Source organism: Rhopalosiphum padi, chromosome 3, assembly GCF_020882245.1.
Source record: "Rhopalosiphum padi isolate XX-2018 chromosome 3, ASM2088224v1, whole genome shotgun sequence".
In the NCBI taxonomy this organism is placed as follows: domain Eukaryota; kingdom Metazoa; phylum Arthropoda; class Insecta; order Hemiptera; family Aphididae; genus Rhopalosiphum; species Rhopalosiphum padi.
In genome coordinates this window covers 56710190-56728034 of record NC_083599.1, presented here as the reverse complement: position 1 = coordinate 56728034, position 17845 = coordinate 56710190, and the positions used below count along the sequence as shown (strand labels likewise).

The 17845-nt window shown below is 30.3% G+C and overlaps 2 protein-coding genes across 2 annotated transcripts in view; one reads left to right on the top strand and one right to left on the bottom strand.

The window, feature by feature from the left end:
• The window catches only part of LOC132924178 (limbic system-associated membrane protein-like), a 517415-nt gene that overhangs the window by 126198 nt on the left and 373372 nt on the right, over nt 1–17845 (top strand). The gene's annotated exons all lie outside the window — the stretch shown is intronic.
• LOC132926449 (rhoGEF domain-containing protein gxcI-like) lies at nt 9432–11535 on the bottom strand. Its single transcript, XM_060990804.1, has 2 exons — nt 11183–11535; nt 9432–10706 (listed from the first exon to the last, which is right to left on the bottom strand). The coding sequence occupies exons 1-2, from the start codon at nt 11511–11513 to the stop codon at nt 9748–9750; spliced, it is 1290 nt and encodes a 429-aa protein (XP_060846787.1). The 5' UTR covers nt 11514–11535; the 3' UTR covers nt 9432–9747.

Genomic DNA, 17845 nt, shown 5'->3' with positions numbered 1-17845 from the left:
GGTGTATTATAATAATGCTTTTATATTTCATATTGTAAAAATATTTTTCTTTTATAGCGTACGAGATTACTTTTTTTCGGGGGAACATAATACGTATTTATGCGTTGTGTGTATATTGGTTTAAGTAAAACGTTATAAGTTTTCCGGGTTTTATCGGAGAAAGAAAACTCATATATTTTATTATAACAACTTACTATCATTATTTTGGCCATGAATTGTTTCTCATGAAATTATTAATGATAATTAGGTCATGCTCTATCTACTGATATTATCGATTTATTTTTAAATAGCTACGTTACTGGTTTATGGTAGCAATACAATATGTTGAATTTGGTAGTTCTTTTCGGTAAAATTCCAGTACTTATTTTAATAATTGGAGGAGATATTTTAAATATTTTTAAAATTCTATTGAGGACATATGAGATGTTTTCGATTTATGTTAATATAATGTATAAACCATAAAAATATAACAATAATAACTTATATAATATAGATTATAGATATAAAAAACATAACTAACTAAGCACTAACTTATAAAACTTAGAAATTGATGCTTATCCACTCGGGCCAAAATCGTTTTTCGTAAATAATGATTTATCTTTGAATTTGAATTTGAATTTAACATAATATTATAATTTCCAAATGACAAGCTAGATTTAGAAACCTACTAAATATCAGAGCATAACAGCTTGTTTTAGGTTTATTTTTGAAATAATTTAATATGCATATTGTATACAATCAAAATAAAATGTAACTATGATGTTATTTTTAAGTTTTTATTTTCTTTAATCAAGTGTGATTTATTAATTCTAACATTCATAGTACCATACGTAGGTATTTAAATTAATATAGCATCATCTCTAAAATACCATCCATTGTATAAATAATGGCATTAACGGATTAATGTCATTTAACGACAAAATCGTAAACGTACATATTATTATACATAATATTATATCACGATTTTAAATTTTATTATACGAATTAATTTTGAAAATTAATGGGATTACAGTCTTTTATATTCATTCAGTCGTTGGAAATAATATCACATTCGCGGAAGGTATTAGGTAATAGAATTTATCAGTTAAATAATTCCAATCGTTCGAAACGTTTTAACGAAACCGCGTTCATAACCAGCAGGGCCAGCGGCGCTTCTGGCGAAATAAAAATTTGCGCCCCCACAAAATAAAAAAATAAATTTTTTTAAATTTTTTTTATGTAACCTTAAGTGTTTTTTTGTGTTAATGGCATTGGTGTGATTATAATTTTGATATACTTTCTAGTTTTTTATAAAAGATAAAATTATTATAGTCAATTTCGTAAAATTTGGTTTGCGCAACAATACAATGCGAGTTGTGAACTCAATAATTTTACTAAATTATAATTTATAATATTTATGCAACAACAAATATATTCAATTTTAAATCACACCATCGTCTTAAGCACATAAATATACTTCGGATTATGAAAAAAAAATTCTGAAATACAATTTTAAGTTATTAATATCATTGTGTAAATCAAACTACTTTTACGCGTAAAACATAGGCGGCTGCTCGGCCGTTGGCACTATGACGTCACGCGGCTATCCATCTACTCATTATACTCTCATTATTTTGTTAAATAATAATTTTTTTAACTTCGGATTTTAATCAAAACATTTTTCATTGTGTTAACTACAATAATACACCAATAAACTTAAAATTAAAAAAAAAAATAGTGTTTTGATGTCTTTTAATCCAAAAGTACGCAAATTTGTGCGAATAAAATAATAATGAAAAAATAATGAGAAAAATGATACAATATTAATGCTAACAATTTTTCATAATCGTTAAATTTTAAATAAATTCTATTAGAATATTTACCTAATTACCTTGTTCTATTTCAGGCTTTACTGTTTAAGAGCGTATATTAGGTAGGTATAACTCCGTAATGCGCGTTGTCATTCAATCGAATGTCTATTGTAAAATAACCAAATAATTATTATTGTAATTTGTAATATAATAATACGATTGTGTGTGTGTATATTGTATAGCTTATTTCAATATTTTAATATAATCTTTGAAAATATTATTTTGGTCGATTTAAAACTGATAACCATTTTATATACATAATATATCATAGTTGTTCTATTTTTATAATTGTCGGCAATGGGAAACGCATTAATATTTTTTACATTATTATAAATAAAATATAATATTCCTTTTATGATACCATTGAATAACAGCCATCGTCGATCGTCGTGTATGAAAATTAATTTCTGTAGTAAATTTGTTGCTTAATTATAAAAATTAAGTGCTAAATATATAGCACAATTAATGAATTAACACAGTATTAATCAACTCGCATCTAATAACAGATATTAATATATTAAAATATTTTGGCTTAGATTTTCAAATTCAAATTTTATGATATCAAATTTTGCGCCCCCATTCCTACTCGATATTTTGCGCCCCTGGCAGACGCCCACCTTGCCAGGCCCTAGGCCCGGCACTGATAACCAGCTAGGTTATTGGCAAACCCATTGCGGTATTTACGTACGTCATTAAACTTTAACATAATTATTTATTCTTCGTACATGAAGAAACAATTGACCGAAAATGCCAATTATTTATAATTTTGAGAATACAATCGTTGTACTTACCATTAAATACTCAACATGGCTATGGTATTTCTATGCTAAACCTATATACCTAAACTTAATATTATTTACTAGGAATAAATATTACATCATAATAATATATAGTTTACTTACGTATAACATTGTTATCATAACTGCTTTACGTACATAATCAATGTGATATTTTACACCATTCTGATAATATTAGCGCGCAAGTAAATGCTCTGACATCTCACGAACTATTAATGGTGTTGCTAATATGATATATTGTTTGGATTTACCTGTATACGTGCGCAAAACTATAATAATTGCGAGGTCGCTATAAAGTACTAGTACGCACGTTCGAAAAAGTAGAAAACAAAACATGTTATTATTATTATTTTTAATGAAACCCTCCGAATTTAGTGGATGCCGTATTAGTAGAGGTTATGTTATACAAAATGTACAAAATATACGCAACTCAATATTAGTTTCGGTAATAGCACATTTTATTCTGGAGGTTAGTGGCAATAACACATTTTATGGTACGAGGATTGAGAGAATCGCATAATTATACGGGGGGCTTAAAACTAATTTAATAGTAATGTAACATACCTTGTTGATATCGTCTATAAAGTTTTTTTTCGAAAACAGTGGTGTATTTTATGGGGTCGGATGAACTAATACAATTATTAAAAATAATAAATTAATAATTCTGATCAACCCATAGGTGATAATATTATGTATTTATACCTACCATTATTAGGTTTTAAAAATGTATGGACCATTTGATCCTTCGAAAAGCTTTGATTATCCATTAGTAATTACTATGAGGACTGATAAAGAAAGAGGCTTAACATTTCGGTCAACTCGGTAAGACAGATATCCTTTGCTTGATTACCTACTGGAAAAATGTTGATAGCGTTTTTCGTAAAAACTGCGAAGTATTTTCTGGGAAATCAAATGAAAATTAAAGCCATTAGGTAATCTTTTCATCTTTCCATTTAGTAAATTATTTTAATACGCTCGTTGAAAATTTTTTATTATTATAACTATTTTCATTCATATAAATTGTTTTTGAATTTTACCGTTTAAAGTACATTTTAATATCAATAACGATGATTACAATATGTAAAGATTGTCCATATAATAAATACACTTTAAAAAAAAATGGAGCTTTTCCACGGGCTATCAGATAGCTATTAGATTCTAATAGTCGGTGAACCATAATGGCATAATGTTTATTATTAATTGTGAACTTCAGCAGTTATAGCTACTTCGTAAAAATTAAACCTTCCCAAATTTTTGTATTTCTAGATCCGCGTCTTTTTTGAATTTGAGCGTCATGAAACAGTGGTAATGTGCATATTACTTGCTGTTATATTTTCAGTTTCACGGCACGGGTAATGTCCGCCTTGCCAACAAAACCAGATTGAAGATTTTATCTGTACACCAATATTTTAGTTTTTTGTGAAGCTTTGTTTATACATGACACATTATTTGATAGATCTATCATTTACCTGTTATTTTTTCAGTTCTGCGCCTAGCTATTACGTACGTATACAGTTCTTACAAATTGTTCTGAATCTTGATGTAGGTTCATACTATCATCGTTTTTGTCACACGGCATTTTGAAGACTGTATGTATAATTTTCCCACTGTAAAAGTGTATGCGCGGAGACGATAACGTTTTTCAAAATATCGAATATAATATTATTTGATACGACTAATGTATATCATTATATTATTGCACGTGACTACGCACTCAACTCTACAGGCATTATCGTGTCGCAATCTCGCGCGTCTCATCGTCATTTCCGCAATACACTATTACAGTGTGTTGAGTACCTCAAATGCGGAAAATAAAAATGCAGCAAACGAATCGACAATGTGTTCGGGGAGGTGATTATACTTTTACTTGATTTTGACGATACGGTTGCTTGTTTAATATGTTTATATATATTTCGTTGCACCCAATTTCAACCGGAAATTGTTGGTCATTATCATTGTCGTTCATTTATAAAAATTAAAAAGTTGTGTGTATGTAGAAACCTGTTATAAAATAACTAATGGTCAAGTTGAAAATTACGTTTTGTTAAATACGTTCATAATTATTATAGACATTAATTGGCAATAATTATTATTCTGAGTAATGACTATTATATATTATGTATCTAACATATTATTTTATTATTCTTTGGGTCTCAAAAATAAAATATTTTGTTGTCGAACATAACTTGTTTATGTGATATATAAGATTTTGTTCTTTGACACTAAAGACATTTTTTTTAGCTTGTCAGTGTAACGAACAATGTTATAACCTATTATTAGTTTTACCGTTTTAGTCTTTGTCTGTGAACATTTTTTTGGGTTATCAAATGCTTAAAAGTGTTTTTTTTTGTTTAGTGTCTTCATAGAATAGAACTTAATTGAATTTTTGTTTAAAAATAATTTAAGTGTTTAAGGTGCTTACGGTATTCTGTCCAATGAGATTTTCTTTAGAAATTTTGGCTATATAACGTGGTGATCTTCACCAAACTGATATCAGATAGAAATAAATTTGACTTAAACGCATGTCTTTGTTTTTACTTCAATAAAATCAATCGTTTAAAAATAGTTAAAAAGGTAATTATTTTAAAATTGACATTCGAATTATAGTTTGGACTATAATTTCGTATGTTCATAAATAGTATTGTCTGGATATTTTTTAAAAAGATATCACATGTTTAACATTTTAACAGTGTTCCACGATAATGACCGAATTATCATATTCTAGCGTTAAGTTTTAGCATTTGGAAAATAATTACTAAAATCGAGTAAGTCTTTACATATATAGATGTTCAGTCTATTTGATTTTTAATATTAATTTATGATTTTTGTTTTCTGTGATCGTTAACAGTCGTAAGACCGTCATACAGTACGACATTCGTGACCACCGCGAAGAGGGTTGAAAATACGCTGGTCATTGGCGGCGTAGTGGTGGGCATGAGTCACGGTGTACCGTGGATGACTCTCCGCTCTCGGGTAGCTCATAAAACAGTAGATATAAGGTATACGGATATTATATTATTGTACACAGCGACAAAATCATATATATATATATGCTATGCGCCGAGTAAAAACTAGACTTTGGGATGATACTGCGTTTTTCACCCTAAACGCATAATAATAATAGTCGTAGTTATACTGCTGCTGTGGCGACCGACGATGTCGTATGTACAGAGTGAGCCTACAATTCGTTAGGTTAAATGTGGGGAAAATACACTTCAGCCCCCCTGTGTATATTACTGCGGTGTAATATGCGTTTTCTACAATGCATCGCTGTATAATATAATTATAATATAATATATATAAAGAATATAATTATATATAACATCTATATGGGTCGTACAGATTTCGTTTTCCCATATAATATTATCATATTGTTAGCGGGGGCGGCGGATTTACGCTCAAAAACATTTCGATAAAATGATTATTTATGCGTACATTTTTATTTTTCTGTTCACCCCCCGTGCCGATTTTGAAAAACAATTCGTCGCCGGGTGCGCGAAAACGTACAAAAAATATGCAACATCATCCCGTATACAATCAATCAATCGTCAGATCGCGGGCAAACGGCAAGCGAAGATCCGTCAGCACCGCTAGCCATATAAACAATAATATTTCACGTAGACTTCGATGGACGTTAACAATTACTTTTTATTTTTATTATTTTTGTTTTTATGATAATCATTATTCGTTAGTTATATGCAGCTGGCGGTAACGATGACAAACTGAAATATTGTAGTAAACCGAATGTAGGGTTTTGAATAATTTGGACCGACTTTTGGTTGATTTTTAGCAGACGATTCTTCATTGGTCGACGGGTTATGGATTTGACGATGTCTTCTTCAAATTACTAGAACTCATTCATAATAAAAGTAAATAAATAAATGAAAAAGACAAAAATACCAATAACGAATTATATATTATATTATAAAACTTTTGAATTGCTTTTACTTATTAATTCATGAAAAAGGGTATTCTGGGAAAAACGAGCATCGGTATATAATATATATAATTATTTAATATAATATTATATTATAATGGTTCGTTTACTCTTAAGACCTTTTATCATTTTTAAATATTAAACATTCAACACAAAGTGTATATGAATTGATTTTTGATTTCAATAAATAAGTGTATGGAAGATGATATCATATACCTACTTTAACTTACTAGAAATTTGTTTACTTGTCTATATAGGCCACATTATTAGTGTGTGTTGTTCTGTTTAACAAGTGATTTATACCCACGCGTTAAATCTTTGCACCGACAGTTTTATAAATTTTTTTTTCGCCAAAATATATACAGCCAACCGTGTAACTGTCGCATAAATCATACATTGGTCCCAACACCAATTATCCGCAAGTCGCGATGATTATCACACGTATGACGATAAACAATTTTCCTGCGCAAACATTAATAATCCCGATGCATAGAAATAACCATGCATGGCTGATACATAAATAATTTACTGTTGCTATTTTTATTTTGTCCAATTGCAGCCGATTGAATAATTGAATAATTATTGTTAGTCGTAAAAATCCGTGGTTTTATTATTATTTTTTATTATTATACGCGTTGCAATAAAAGTTCGGGACAAAATAACCGATGAAATAAAAAAAGTGATCACGAGCACCGAATTGATGTTTTCTTTTATATATATATATATGTTGCAAATTGAAACAAAAAAAATATGCGTAAAAAACGTAGGCGAAACTGGACGTAATTATAGTATTGGCTAGCGATGACTAACATTATAAATAGATACCTAAAGAAAATAAAACAATAATGGCAACGGACAAGGCAAGTTTTATATATAAATCTACATTGTATCTAAATTATTGACTATTGTGATATATATATAATATATAATATATTATAATATAACGTATAGATCGACGGTGTTTTTGTTTTGTATTAATGTATTTTCAAAAACAGCAGATAACTACAGTTAACGTTGGCAATTCATGGAAAATTATTTTTTTTTGCCAGTCCATTTATCAAGAAAATAGTACTTTACCTATTTCCCTCTGAACACATCATTCATAATGGAAAATATTACAATATTATTTTGTGAATAATTTTTATAGAGGTAGGAGTATTTTTTTTAGGAAGGGAAAATCCTAAGAAGGACGTAATAACAAAATATATTTAGTTTTCTCGGATATCTGATGACGTTTTGTATGTATTTTTCAACCAAATGGCAGCTCCTAGAAGGTTGTAACCGAACGAAACACAAAGTGCTTATCGGTGAACAAATGCTTTAAACTAATATCTCGAACAGTTTTTAAGACGGTGTTACGACCTTCATAGTCGAGGACATCGATATGCTTATTATTATTATCGTTATTACTATGCTCATAATAAACGTAATCTAGAGTAGAATTCAAAATGAGCTTTACCGCAAAGCGGATCGACGACGGCTACACACATACACACATGAAAAGAGGTTGGTTAGTGCGCAAATACTAACTAAATTATATATTGTGTATCGTATATACACACACATATACATATATATATATATATTATAGTCTCGATCGCATGTAATGTATTTGATTAGTTATCTATACATATATATTATATACATATATGTGCACGCGTGCGCAAGTGTGTGGGTACACCTGAAGTCCGACGACGCAAAGACGGCATTCTGTCGTCGCATAATAATATACGTATATAATATAAACACACATATAATATATATTATAACGTTCGTTTCACATGAGCTTTATACCAGCCATGGGTATATAATATATATATATATATTATATACCTATGTATGTGTGTGTGTGTACGCGCGTTCATTAACATGTATTTTACATATTGTTCATTTAAACGTGTACTGCGCGCGAAAACCCGGAGCAGCTCATTTCCCTAAACTCGTTAGCGCCGCCACGCCCGGGTGTGACCCATATTTTAAGAACAAAAATCCTGCGACGATTTCTCAGCGAAGGATTTATTATACTAGCCAACGATACAAAATATAATATTTGTCTGATACATATTTCGTAATCATGACATATAAAAATACGCTGTGCATTTCATTACAGTACATAGGATAACAAGTCGAAACGGCAGAGATGGCTGGACCGCATATTCTAACAGAATAATATTATATTATAATAATGTACATCATGACACTGAGGAAAAACGAGAGACCGAAGGCGAAAAATGATAAAATACTAGCTGGAATTACATTATTATAATATACGCAGAGTACGGATTGAATAATTGTCAATAATACTCCATGAGAACACGTGTCCTGCAGGGTATTTGAAATTTTATGTGTCTCATAATCAGCAAAAACCGTATATTGTAGTATGATTCACGAAATAATATAATGTTATAGTCATCTCATAACGCAACATCTGCACGATGACTGAACCAATTGTTTTCAAGTTGACTCGGTGCGTTGTTCGGTGCCCGAAATACTACACAAATTTAAAAACACATTTTATAATATAAAATATGAACACCGAATTATGATTAATCTGTATTTATTTAAATTCGTCGAGGACAGTACTTTTAGATTTAATATAGCTACAATTGTTTCCTGACCATTTTAATAAATACCCACCGTTTCTGGTTTGTTAATTAATCGTAAAAGTCCAATTTAGTGTAGTAAGTATAGTATTAGACGGTGGGTATGTCTTTCGAGTTCAAATTATAGTGAAATTCGAAACTAATATATTATGTTATTAAGTTATATTGTATTTTATCTTTATTTTTTTTAATTTATTCATTAGTCATTAATTATACTATAATAAATTAACAGTTATTCTCTGACTATTGTATTTAAAACAAATTCAAAAATCTTTACATGAAAATAAGTTGAAAAAAACACCATTTATAACAGATTTTCTGGCACCAAAAAACTATAGTAGATAATTTGGGATTTGTAATAGAGAGAAAAAATACCGACATCGGATGAAATTAATTTGTTACGAAGTTTTTGATCATCAGCGGGATGCGTGTACAACAGTGGCCTCCCATAAGCTTATAATAAGCATATTATAGTAAAACAATCATTATTTTAGGACTGTGCAGATAACATGTTGAGGTCTTTGTGATGAAACCGTCGCTATCAATCCGTATATAGTTGACTATATGTGTATACCTTTTTGATCAATCGGTGGCGGCTGTAATTCACTATCCTTGTTTAGGTCCGATTTTAGTGATTCATAATTAAGTCTATCGTGGGACCATGACGAATCGTCCAATGTGGTTGTACCCGATGATAACGATAACGATGACGACCATTGATTATACATAGTCGTCGATGGTCGTCTACTACGTTGATTTTGCTTCTTCAACCGATTTTTCTGTTTTACCACTGCCGTCGATTTCTGATCCGGTGGAGAACGCGTTTTTGATGGTTTTTTGGTCACTTCGTTATCAATGCATGAAGGTTCATCGGTGCACTCAGGGTCTTCGGGGCACGTTACCTCATCGATTTCTTCTTCGGTTGTCCTGGTCATTTTTTTGGTACCCTTGGTCACTTTTACAGTCTTATTCGATTTTCCAGTAGTTTTGCTAGATTTTTCGGTTGTTTTACTAACTTTTTCTGTACTTGTCGGTTCATTAGTTATATTTTTAGTTTCTTCGGTCTTACTGGTCGTTTTTTTTTTCGGGGTAGTTTCTTCGAACGGAGCCGTTTCTTCTGCACATGTAGTTTCTTCTGTACATGTAGTTTCTTCAGTACAAGTAATTTCTTCGGTACATTCTTCAATCGATGTCGTTTCTTCAGCCATATCTTGTATTTCATCAGAAAGGTCGGTTGCTTCAGTTGTTGTCGACGGTCTGGTTGTCTTGGTTATTTTAGTCGTGACTTTGGTTTGGACAGTAGCCGCACTTGCGTCAGTGTCCGGTTTGGTCGCCGTGTTATTCGTTACCGGAAATTGGGGGTAAGTTTTAAGTATTGGTGACCAACGTTTAGTAGTGGGTACGGGTGTTGTATATTTGATCTTGTAGCAACGGGTATTATTTGTATTGGTATTGTTGGTATTGGTATTGTTTGAGTGTCCGTCTTTGCCATCTGTTAGTCCCACTGTAACGGCCTCACCTGTGGCGAGCAAATTTCTGGTATTAGTTTTGTGAGTTAACATAACATATTATAGAAATATTATGCAGTATAAACTGTATTATATATAACAATGTATCGATTAACTTATTTAAATTATATAAATTAATAATTGATTTGACTAAAAATATACAACAATAATCTAAAACATCGTGCATTATACTTTAAACTCACTATTTATTAACTTCTGCTATGAAATAAGTCCCTTAATTTTTAATTGAGCGAAACAAAATCAAAAAATAATATGTATCCTCCAAAGAAACAAAAAACAAAGCGTGAGTACGAAATTATGACCATAACGTCTATATTATATCACTTCTCAGTTCTCGTAGTGGATTAGTGGACAGTTTGTTTGATAAAACATCGTATAGTAATTAAACATTTAAAAACCCCAGCAACGGCTGAATCTTAGCCGTCATGAACGTTGAATATATTATAACTTATATATGAGTACCTACATAATTGTCGTCGAGTAGAACCAAGTGGTCGGGCGATGTATGGCCTTTGACGATTGTGTACATTAGTCTTTAATCTGCTATATCCGCTGCCGGTGGCTGTGATATGTGTTTTTGTCGACCGAAAGTGCCCCGTTACGCTGACTGTTTGTTTGGGTACGACGGTCGAGCAAGATGAAAACTTGCGTGGCGGCGGACACGCTCTGCTGAAAACCGTCGGCGACAGTACTGCCAACGCGATAGCGGCGGCGACGACTGCAGCGGTGGCGGCGGTCAACAGAGTTGGGAAAGGGTGCCTACGATAGCGGTACCGGTAAAAATGTTTCCGGTTCATGACTGTCCGAAACAGACGATTGGCAGTGGTGTGACGACGTTATCGCACCACGTGAAATAATAATAGTCATAATAATAACAACAATAACATTAATGACGACGATGAAGTAGCAGCGATGTTGTTGTTTGGCGGCTTTAAAAACCACAGAGTGTCAACACATTTCGCTGCCTGGATACCAAGTGCAGACCAGCTGATCATTGTCGATGACCACAACCGCAAACGTTTATTTATTTAATTATCGGCTTACCATTATTGCGTAAAAACACAAAAGTCTATGCAATAATGATCGAGCAATAACAGCACTCGACATTAGGGAGTTAGATTGGATCATAAATTTTGTTGCGTTCATTACAAGTAGAGGTATTTTTCTGCAAAACACAAGGAATTTTTTCGTCCATTACAACATTACCTTCATCTTTTTGAAAATTAATATCAAAAATATGTATTTCTTGATAAAACATTTATGAATTTCATTTCGTATTTTATATCTTACAATGATATCTGTATCTCACAATATCTTTGAACGCAATGTAATTATAACGAATCATGTTCAAAATATAGTCGGGACATTTTAAAATGCAAACGATTTAAAAATTTCATTTTCTGGTATGCCGAAGAAGTGAGTATACGTGATAAGTGATTACTGATTAAATGTTTTTATTGCTCAGTGGAACTGTTATAGTAATTAGTTAACTAATACTGCAGCCAGCGAATGAGTTTTTCGACTCGGTAATAAAAAAAAAAATAAAATAAATATTAAATACTAGATCAATAATCAGCTATAAATACCGTTTAAATACGATTTCTTAAGAAACTAACGATAAGAACACTCTTTTATTGTATTTTAATTCATTATACGTTTGTATAGGCATACAATTATTAAACTAGAATTTTAATGATTTTTGACAAACGTAGTTAAGGTAAGGAATATTTTTTTTACTAAAGTTAATTTTTAATTTTTGAAATTTTGTTTGTTATTTTTATATTCTATACAAATGTGCAATCAGTAAGTGTGATAATATATTATGTTGAATTATAAACAAATAGTATGCACATTCGGGCTGGTGGAAAACCACTCAGAAATACACTAACACTAGGGAATTATTATTTAATATTTGATGAGTAAATTTGTTGGCAAATTTACTTAAGTTATTCTGCAAACTATTCCTAAACAGTGAAAATAATTTTAATTGTTTTATAAGAGCATTTCTTTAAGAAATTAAATATCTAAGTGGAGTTTTTCAACCTGTATTATGTTTTAACTGGTCGTTACGTCATTAAACGTAACAAGTAGTTATTAAAAAGATATGTTTATGCAATCATTGGTTAATACGTCAAATAATAAGTATTTATGTGGAAAGTAAATGAGCCACTTGACAAATAAGATTTAACTAAAAGGTAATAAGGATTAATTTAGAGAAATAGTTCATTAGTTATTATCTTACATCTTCTAGAAATTAATTATTTTATGTTTTGAAATTTTCATCTAAGGGTAATTATTATGTTCATATATCTTAATCGGGAGTAAAAATATTTTAGAGTATATTTACTCTTGACAATAATATCTTGAGATAAATTTTCTGGTTAGCCGGAGGTGACTGTGAAAACAATTCAGATTATTAAATTCCAATATAGACCGATCATCACGTGGACATGCCACGTGCAGGGTGGCGGGTGGAAAGTTTACGAAAATAATAAAGGAAGAAGTTTCGGAAACATATTTTTATTTTATCCAATCATTATCCTTCCCCGTCAATTCTATAGGTTCATAGACAGAAGATTCTCGACGTCTTTATTTTTATATTGTCTTACATAGAAACTTTATAGTACACCTAAACGTATGTCGTATATATATATATATATATATATATATATATATATATATATTATATAATATATTGTGGTGTGGAAAAATAATTTATCAACTCAATTCTTAACGAAACAGCCATCGTCACATCATCGTTGTATCATCGTTGTCATGCAATCACGACTACGTACTCATTATAAACATTGTTATTATAAGATTACTTATACGAGTTGCACTAAAATCGTCTCTGGAGTCTGAAATATATAGTTAGCTACAGTTTGCACCGAGGTCAGCTGGTTAATTACAAAACCTATAAAGACACAACATATCAGCATACATATAAATATGAGATAAAACGTGATTAGCTTTTAAATTCGTTTGTCGATTTCATCGCACACGTGTATTGTAAGTATAAAACAATATAATAATTGTATATATTACGTATTATCATCATCATAACGTATTAAATATTTATCCTACGATTTTTATGCTCCGGTCTCGTTCCCGTATGCTTTTTCCTGGTCAATGGCGACGCGACGCCGACTACAGTTTTGCTTCTTGTCTTCTCATTTTTCTTTGAAATGTATGTTCTTACAATATGGCGAGACTCGTATATACAATAAAAATATATTATTATTTCTATGTTTCGTACTCGATTTGGAGACTCGACAGAGAAGCAGTAGCGTTTAGGATTTGTCGGATGGATCCTCACTAATCCGTTGTCGCAGGGAGGATAGGTTCATCTGTGATGCGAAATGTTACCCAGTACAGGGCGATTCGCTGATCAAGCGTACTTCCTATTTTTTTTTTCAACAATTGTATTTTTAAATAAACTTTAAAATCATATCTTCAAATTTTTGAGAGTTTTTATACATATTAAGAAGTTTCTTGCGAAGATTCAAAATCTGTTTTCCAAATGGGAATCCCTCTTTTCTACTGTACATTACTAAGAAGACGTTTTTTTTTTGAAAATTCAAACGAGTAGTTTTTAAGTTATTGAACTTAATGCATTGAGAATAATATAATATACACGATACTGGATTTGACAATCTTAGAGCTTAATATCAATAGCTGATTTATTTATATTCATAATTTGTAAAAATTATTATAATAAATATTAAATACTAAATCCAATATTAAATCTATTTTATATTTTTATTTTAATAATATTTTTGAGGACTATTATCTTTAATATGTACATTTTAAACATTGTACAAGCAGTGTGAAAAATTTAAGGATTTGAAAATATAGCTTGAGTAAATTAAAAATAAAAAAATAAACCAAAAATCAAAATTTGAATAAATTAAAGATAAAAGTTTGGGTAAACACGCTTGGTAAATCATCCTGTATATAAAAAAAGAAATGGGTAAAACGCGCGAGGCCGACTATAGTGGAAAAAATAACAAAAAAATGGATAAAAACCCACCAGGAAATACACGTGTCGTCGATTTATATTCGCGGGCTTGAGTGTATGGGTGTAAATGCCGCCTCCGCGGTACGGTTTTTCATATATTCATGTTCACGCACACCGTCATGATATTACATGTATTATATATATATATATATATATATATATATGTTTTAATATGTGAACGTTCGTACGTATACACAATATGAGCATAGACAATATTGTATAATACGTGTATAGCGCGCGTCGTATACCTATTACGTTAAACAAACACGTTATTCCGGCGCGTAGGCGTGTTTGAGTTTTTACGCTGTGACGCTAAAAATATTCATATATAATATTGTATAAAAAATATAAAACAAATTCGGCACCACGGTGCGTTTATCTCTGGCGGATATGTTTACCTGGTATGTATAGCAATACAATGCCTATGCACATAATAATATTATAAAGTACAGTGCGCGATCTTCGTACGAAAGTCGATAAACGCGTTAGCACAAAATACAGGTTGTACCTCGTATATTATGTTACTATAAATATGATATACATACAGTAAGCGCAGAACCCGATATAAGAGAAAAACAGATCGTGCGGTGTTCGTGTTTGAGCAGTGTTTTCTGTAGAAATATTAATAACGATGCTACGCCGTGTATACGGTTTTTATGTAATATTGTACCATTAAATCGTTTTATTTCGTATTGAATTGATATTATTATAATAGTTGCATATTTATACAGAACGATACTTTTATATTGTGAGCCAGGAAAACTGCAGGTTTCGGGAATTTCGTTTGTCTTTTTTTAAGCTTTCCCTTTTAAAATAAAATGTTAATATTTATGTCAAAACCCATTATTTAGTTATAAATGTCTAAAAAATTATTTTTATTTTCTACGATATTGCCACCTGGTTTGTGATAAAATAACCGCTCTATTTTACTACAAAAGAATACTATTCACCACGAGCATAGTATACGGTATGCATTATAATAATATGTCATTAAAATACAATAAATTGTTTTACATTTTTTAGTTTCGTCAGATTCCATTGGATAATTATTGTATATCTTTCATGCCTAGTATATTTCTCGACATTCACAGATATTAAAATTTGATTTGTATGTGGCTAGATTTTCTCTGTAGGTCTGCTTCATTGTCTGCGTGGTAAATAAAAGACAAAACAGAATATATACCTAATTTTAAAAAAGGCGTTGAAAAATCGTAACCTTTATCTGTCATTTGCACACTTGTCGTATGTAGGTAAATAATTATAGTTTAATAATTTATTTTATATTAGACGCGTAAAAGTTAACGTAATGGGCGGTAATGGTTGGCCCCTATTAAAATAATATCACGGACTGTTGAATAAATACTGGAAAACGGACACCCCGACCGCGGTGTACCGAAATAGTCTATCCATCACTCCGTGTAATCGTATTATAATTTTGTTATCCAAACACATCCACGCATGGTATCGAGACCTATCGAGATAATAATATTATTTCACAAATCATTGACATTGTAAAAGATTTAGTTACTGATCAACTATAAATTATTATTCGTTAACGCATACAAATATAATTATAAATATTTGATTTTAAAATATATTATTATAATTATTATAGGTCAATATAATATTGTAGGAATGCTACACCTATAGATATGTCGATATTCCGTTCGCTTATATTAAATTAAATACATTATATGCATCAAAATGTGTGGTTTGGTTGTTCGATTGATATATTTTATGCTGTTAAAATGTATGCTTTAGAATAATTAGTTCTATGTTTAATAAACGATTAATATTCTACATATAATTTACTTTATTAACGTTAGAAAATAAACTGATTCAGTAAACATTAGTGTATTAAAACTACTTTGTGTAACATGCTCATAGTGCATACATTTTTTAAAATTAAAAATGAACAAAAAAATTAGCTTATTTTATAATCCAATACTTTTTTAAATGTATTAATTTAATCATTACGTTTTTATTTTAACGTTACTATGTGTAATTTTATAATAAATTCACATCACATAGTTTTATAATTCAGAAAATAGTTAAAACCTAAGTAATAAATAACAAAGTAAATGATCATATTTTTAAACTCTATATAATTTTTTTATAAAAATCAGACTGTATATGTATTCAGTTAAATATGATTTAAAAAAATTAAAAATGAAGGGGACATCATCGAATAAATATTGAAAAAATGAATTCATGTTTTAGTTTCCTAACCTAAAAAATATTTATGAACAAATCAATAAATATTTATATCTTGGAATTTCAATACGTTTTAGCAAGAAAATAGTTTGTATCTAGATTAATTATGGTCATAGATTTTACTAAAATTCTGCAGACTTTTAAACGAGTTCGAATACAAGTAGTGTGAATAGTGGAAAATACGTCATAAAACATCAGCTTGGATTATTATTCTTTTTAGGCTGTCGAAGTCCAGGAAATTTTTAGTCAATCACGGAAAATACATTCTATGTGAAGAGAGTAGTTTAAAGAAAACATCAGTTTGATGATCCTACTTCTTACATTTGAAACTTAATTGATTTACGCTTAAACTTCACAAGTTATGAGCCGTGTGATACCGTCAATGGCAATTGAATATATTTTAAGTACAAGTACTAGCAATGTGAATATTTTGGCTATTTAATTTCAATAACTAATGCAATCGATTTTAAAAAAATAGTGATTTTCTTACTTTTCTGTTCAGACTGTGAATAATAACGTAAAATAACGTTGAAAATGCTGCAATAGTTATCTGTACCTATAGTTGGTTTGAAATATTGGAACGCCTTTCGTTTATAGAGAGATTTTGTTTGAACTTATGAGTTTTCATTCCTCTGCGTACTACAATGATATAATTTACACGTCCACCAAGTACCTAGATTACGGCAGCTGACGTGTATAACATATTCTGCACGTATGCGTTTTAATTTTGAACGAAGCCAAAAACAGAAACCAAATGACGATACATCCTTACAAATTTAAACGCGATGCTATATAAACTAAATCTGCAGTATAGGTTTTGGATTTTTATGACTTTAAAAATTTCAAAATATCACGCAATTATCCCCCTCCAAAAAAAAAATCATGAAATGCCTTTAA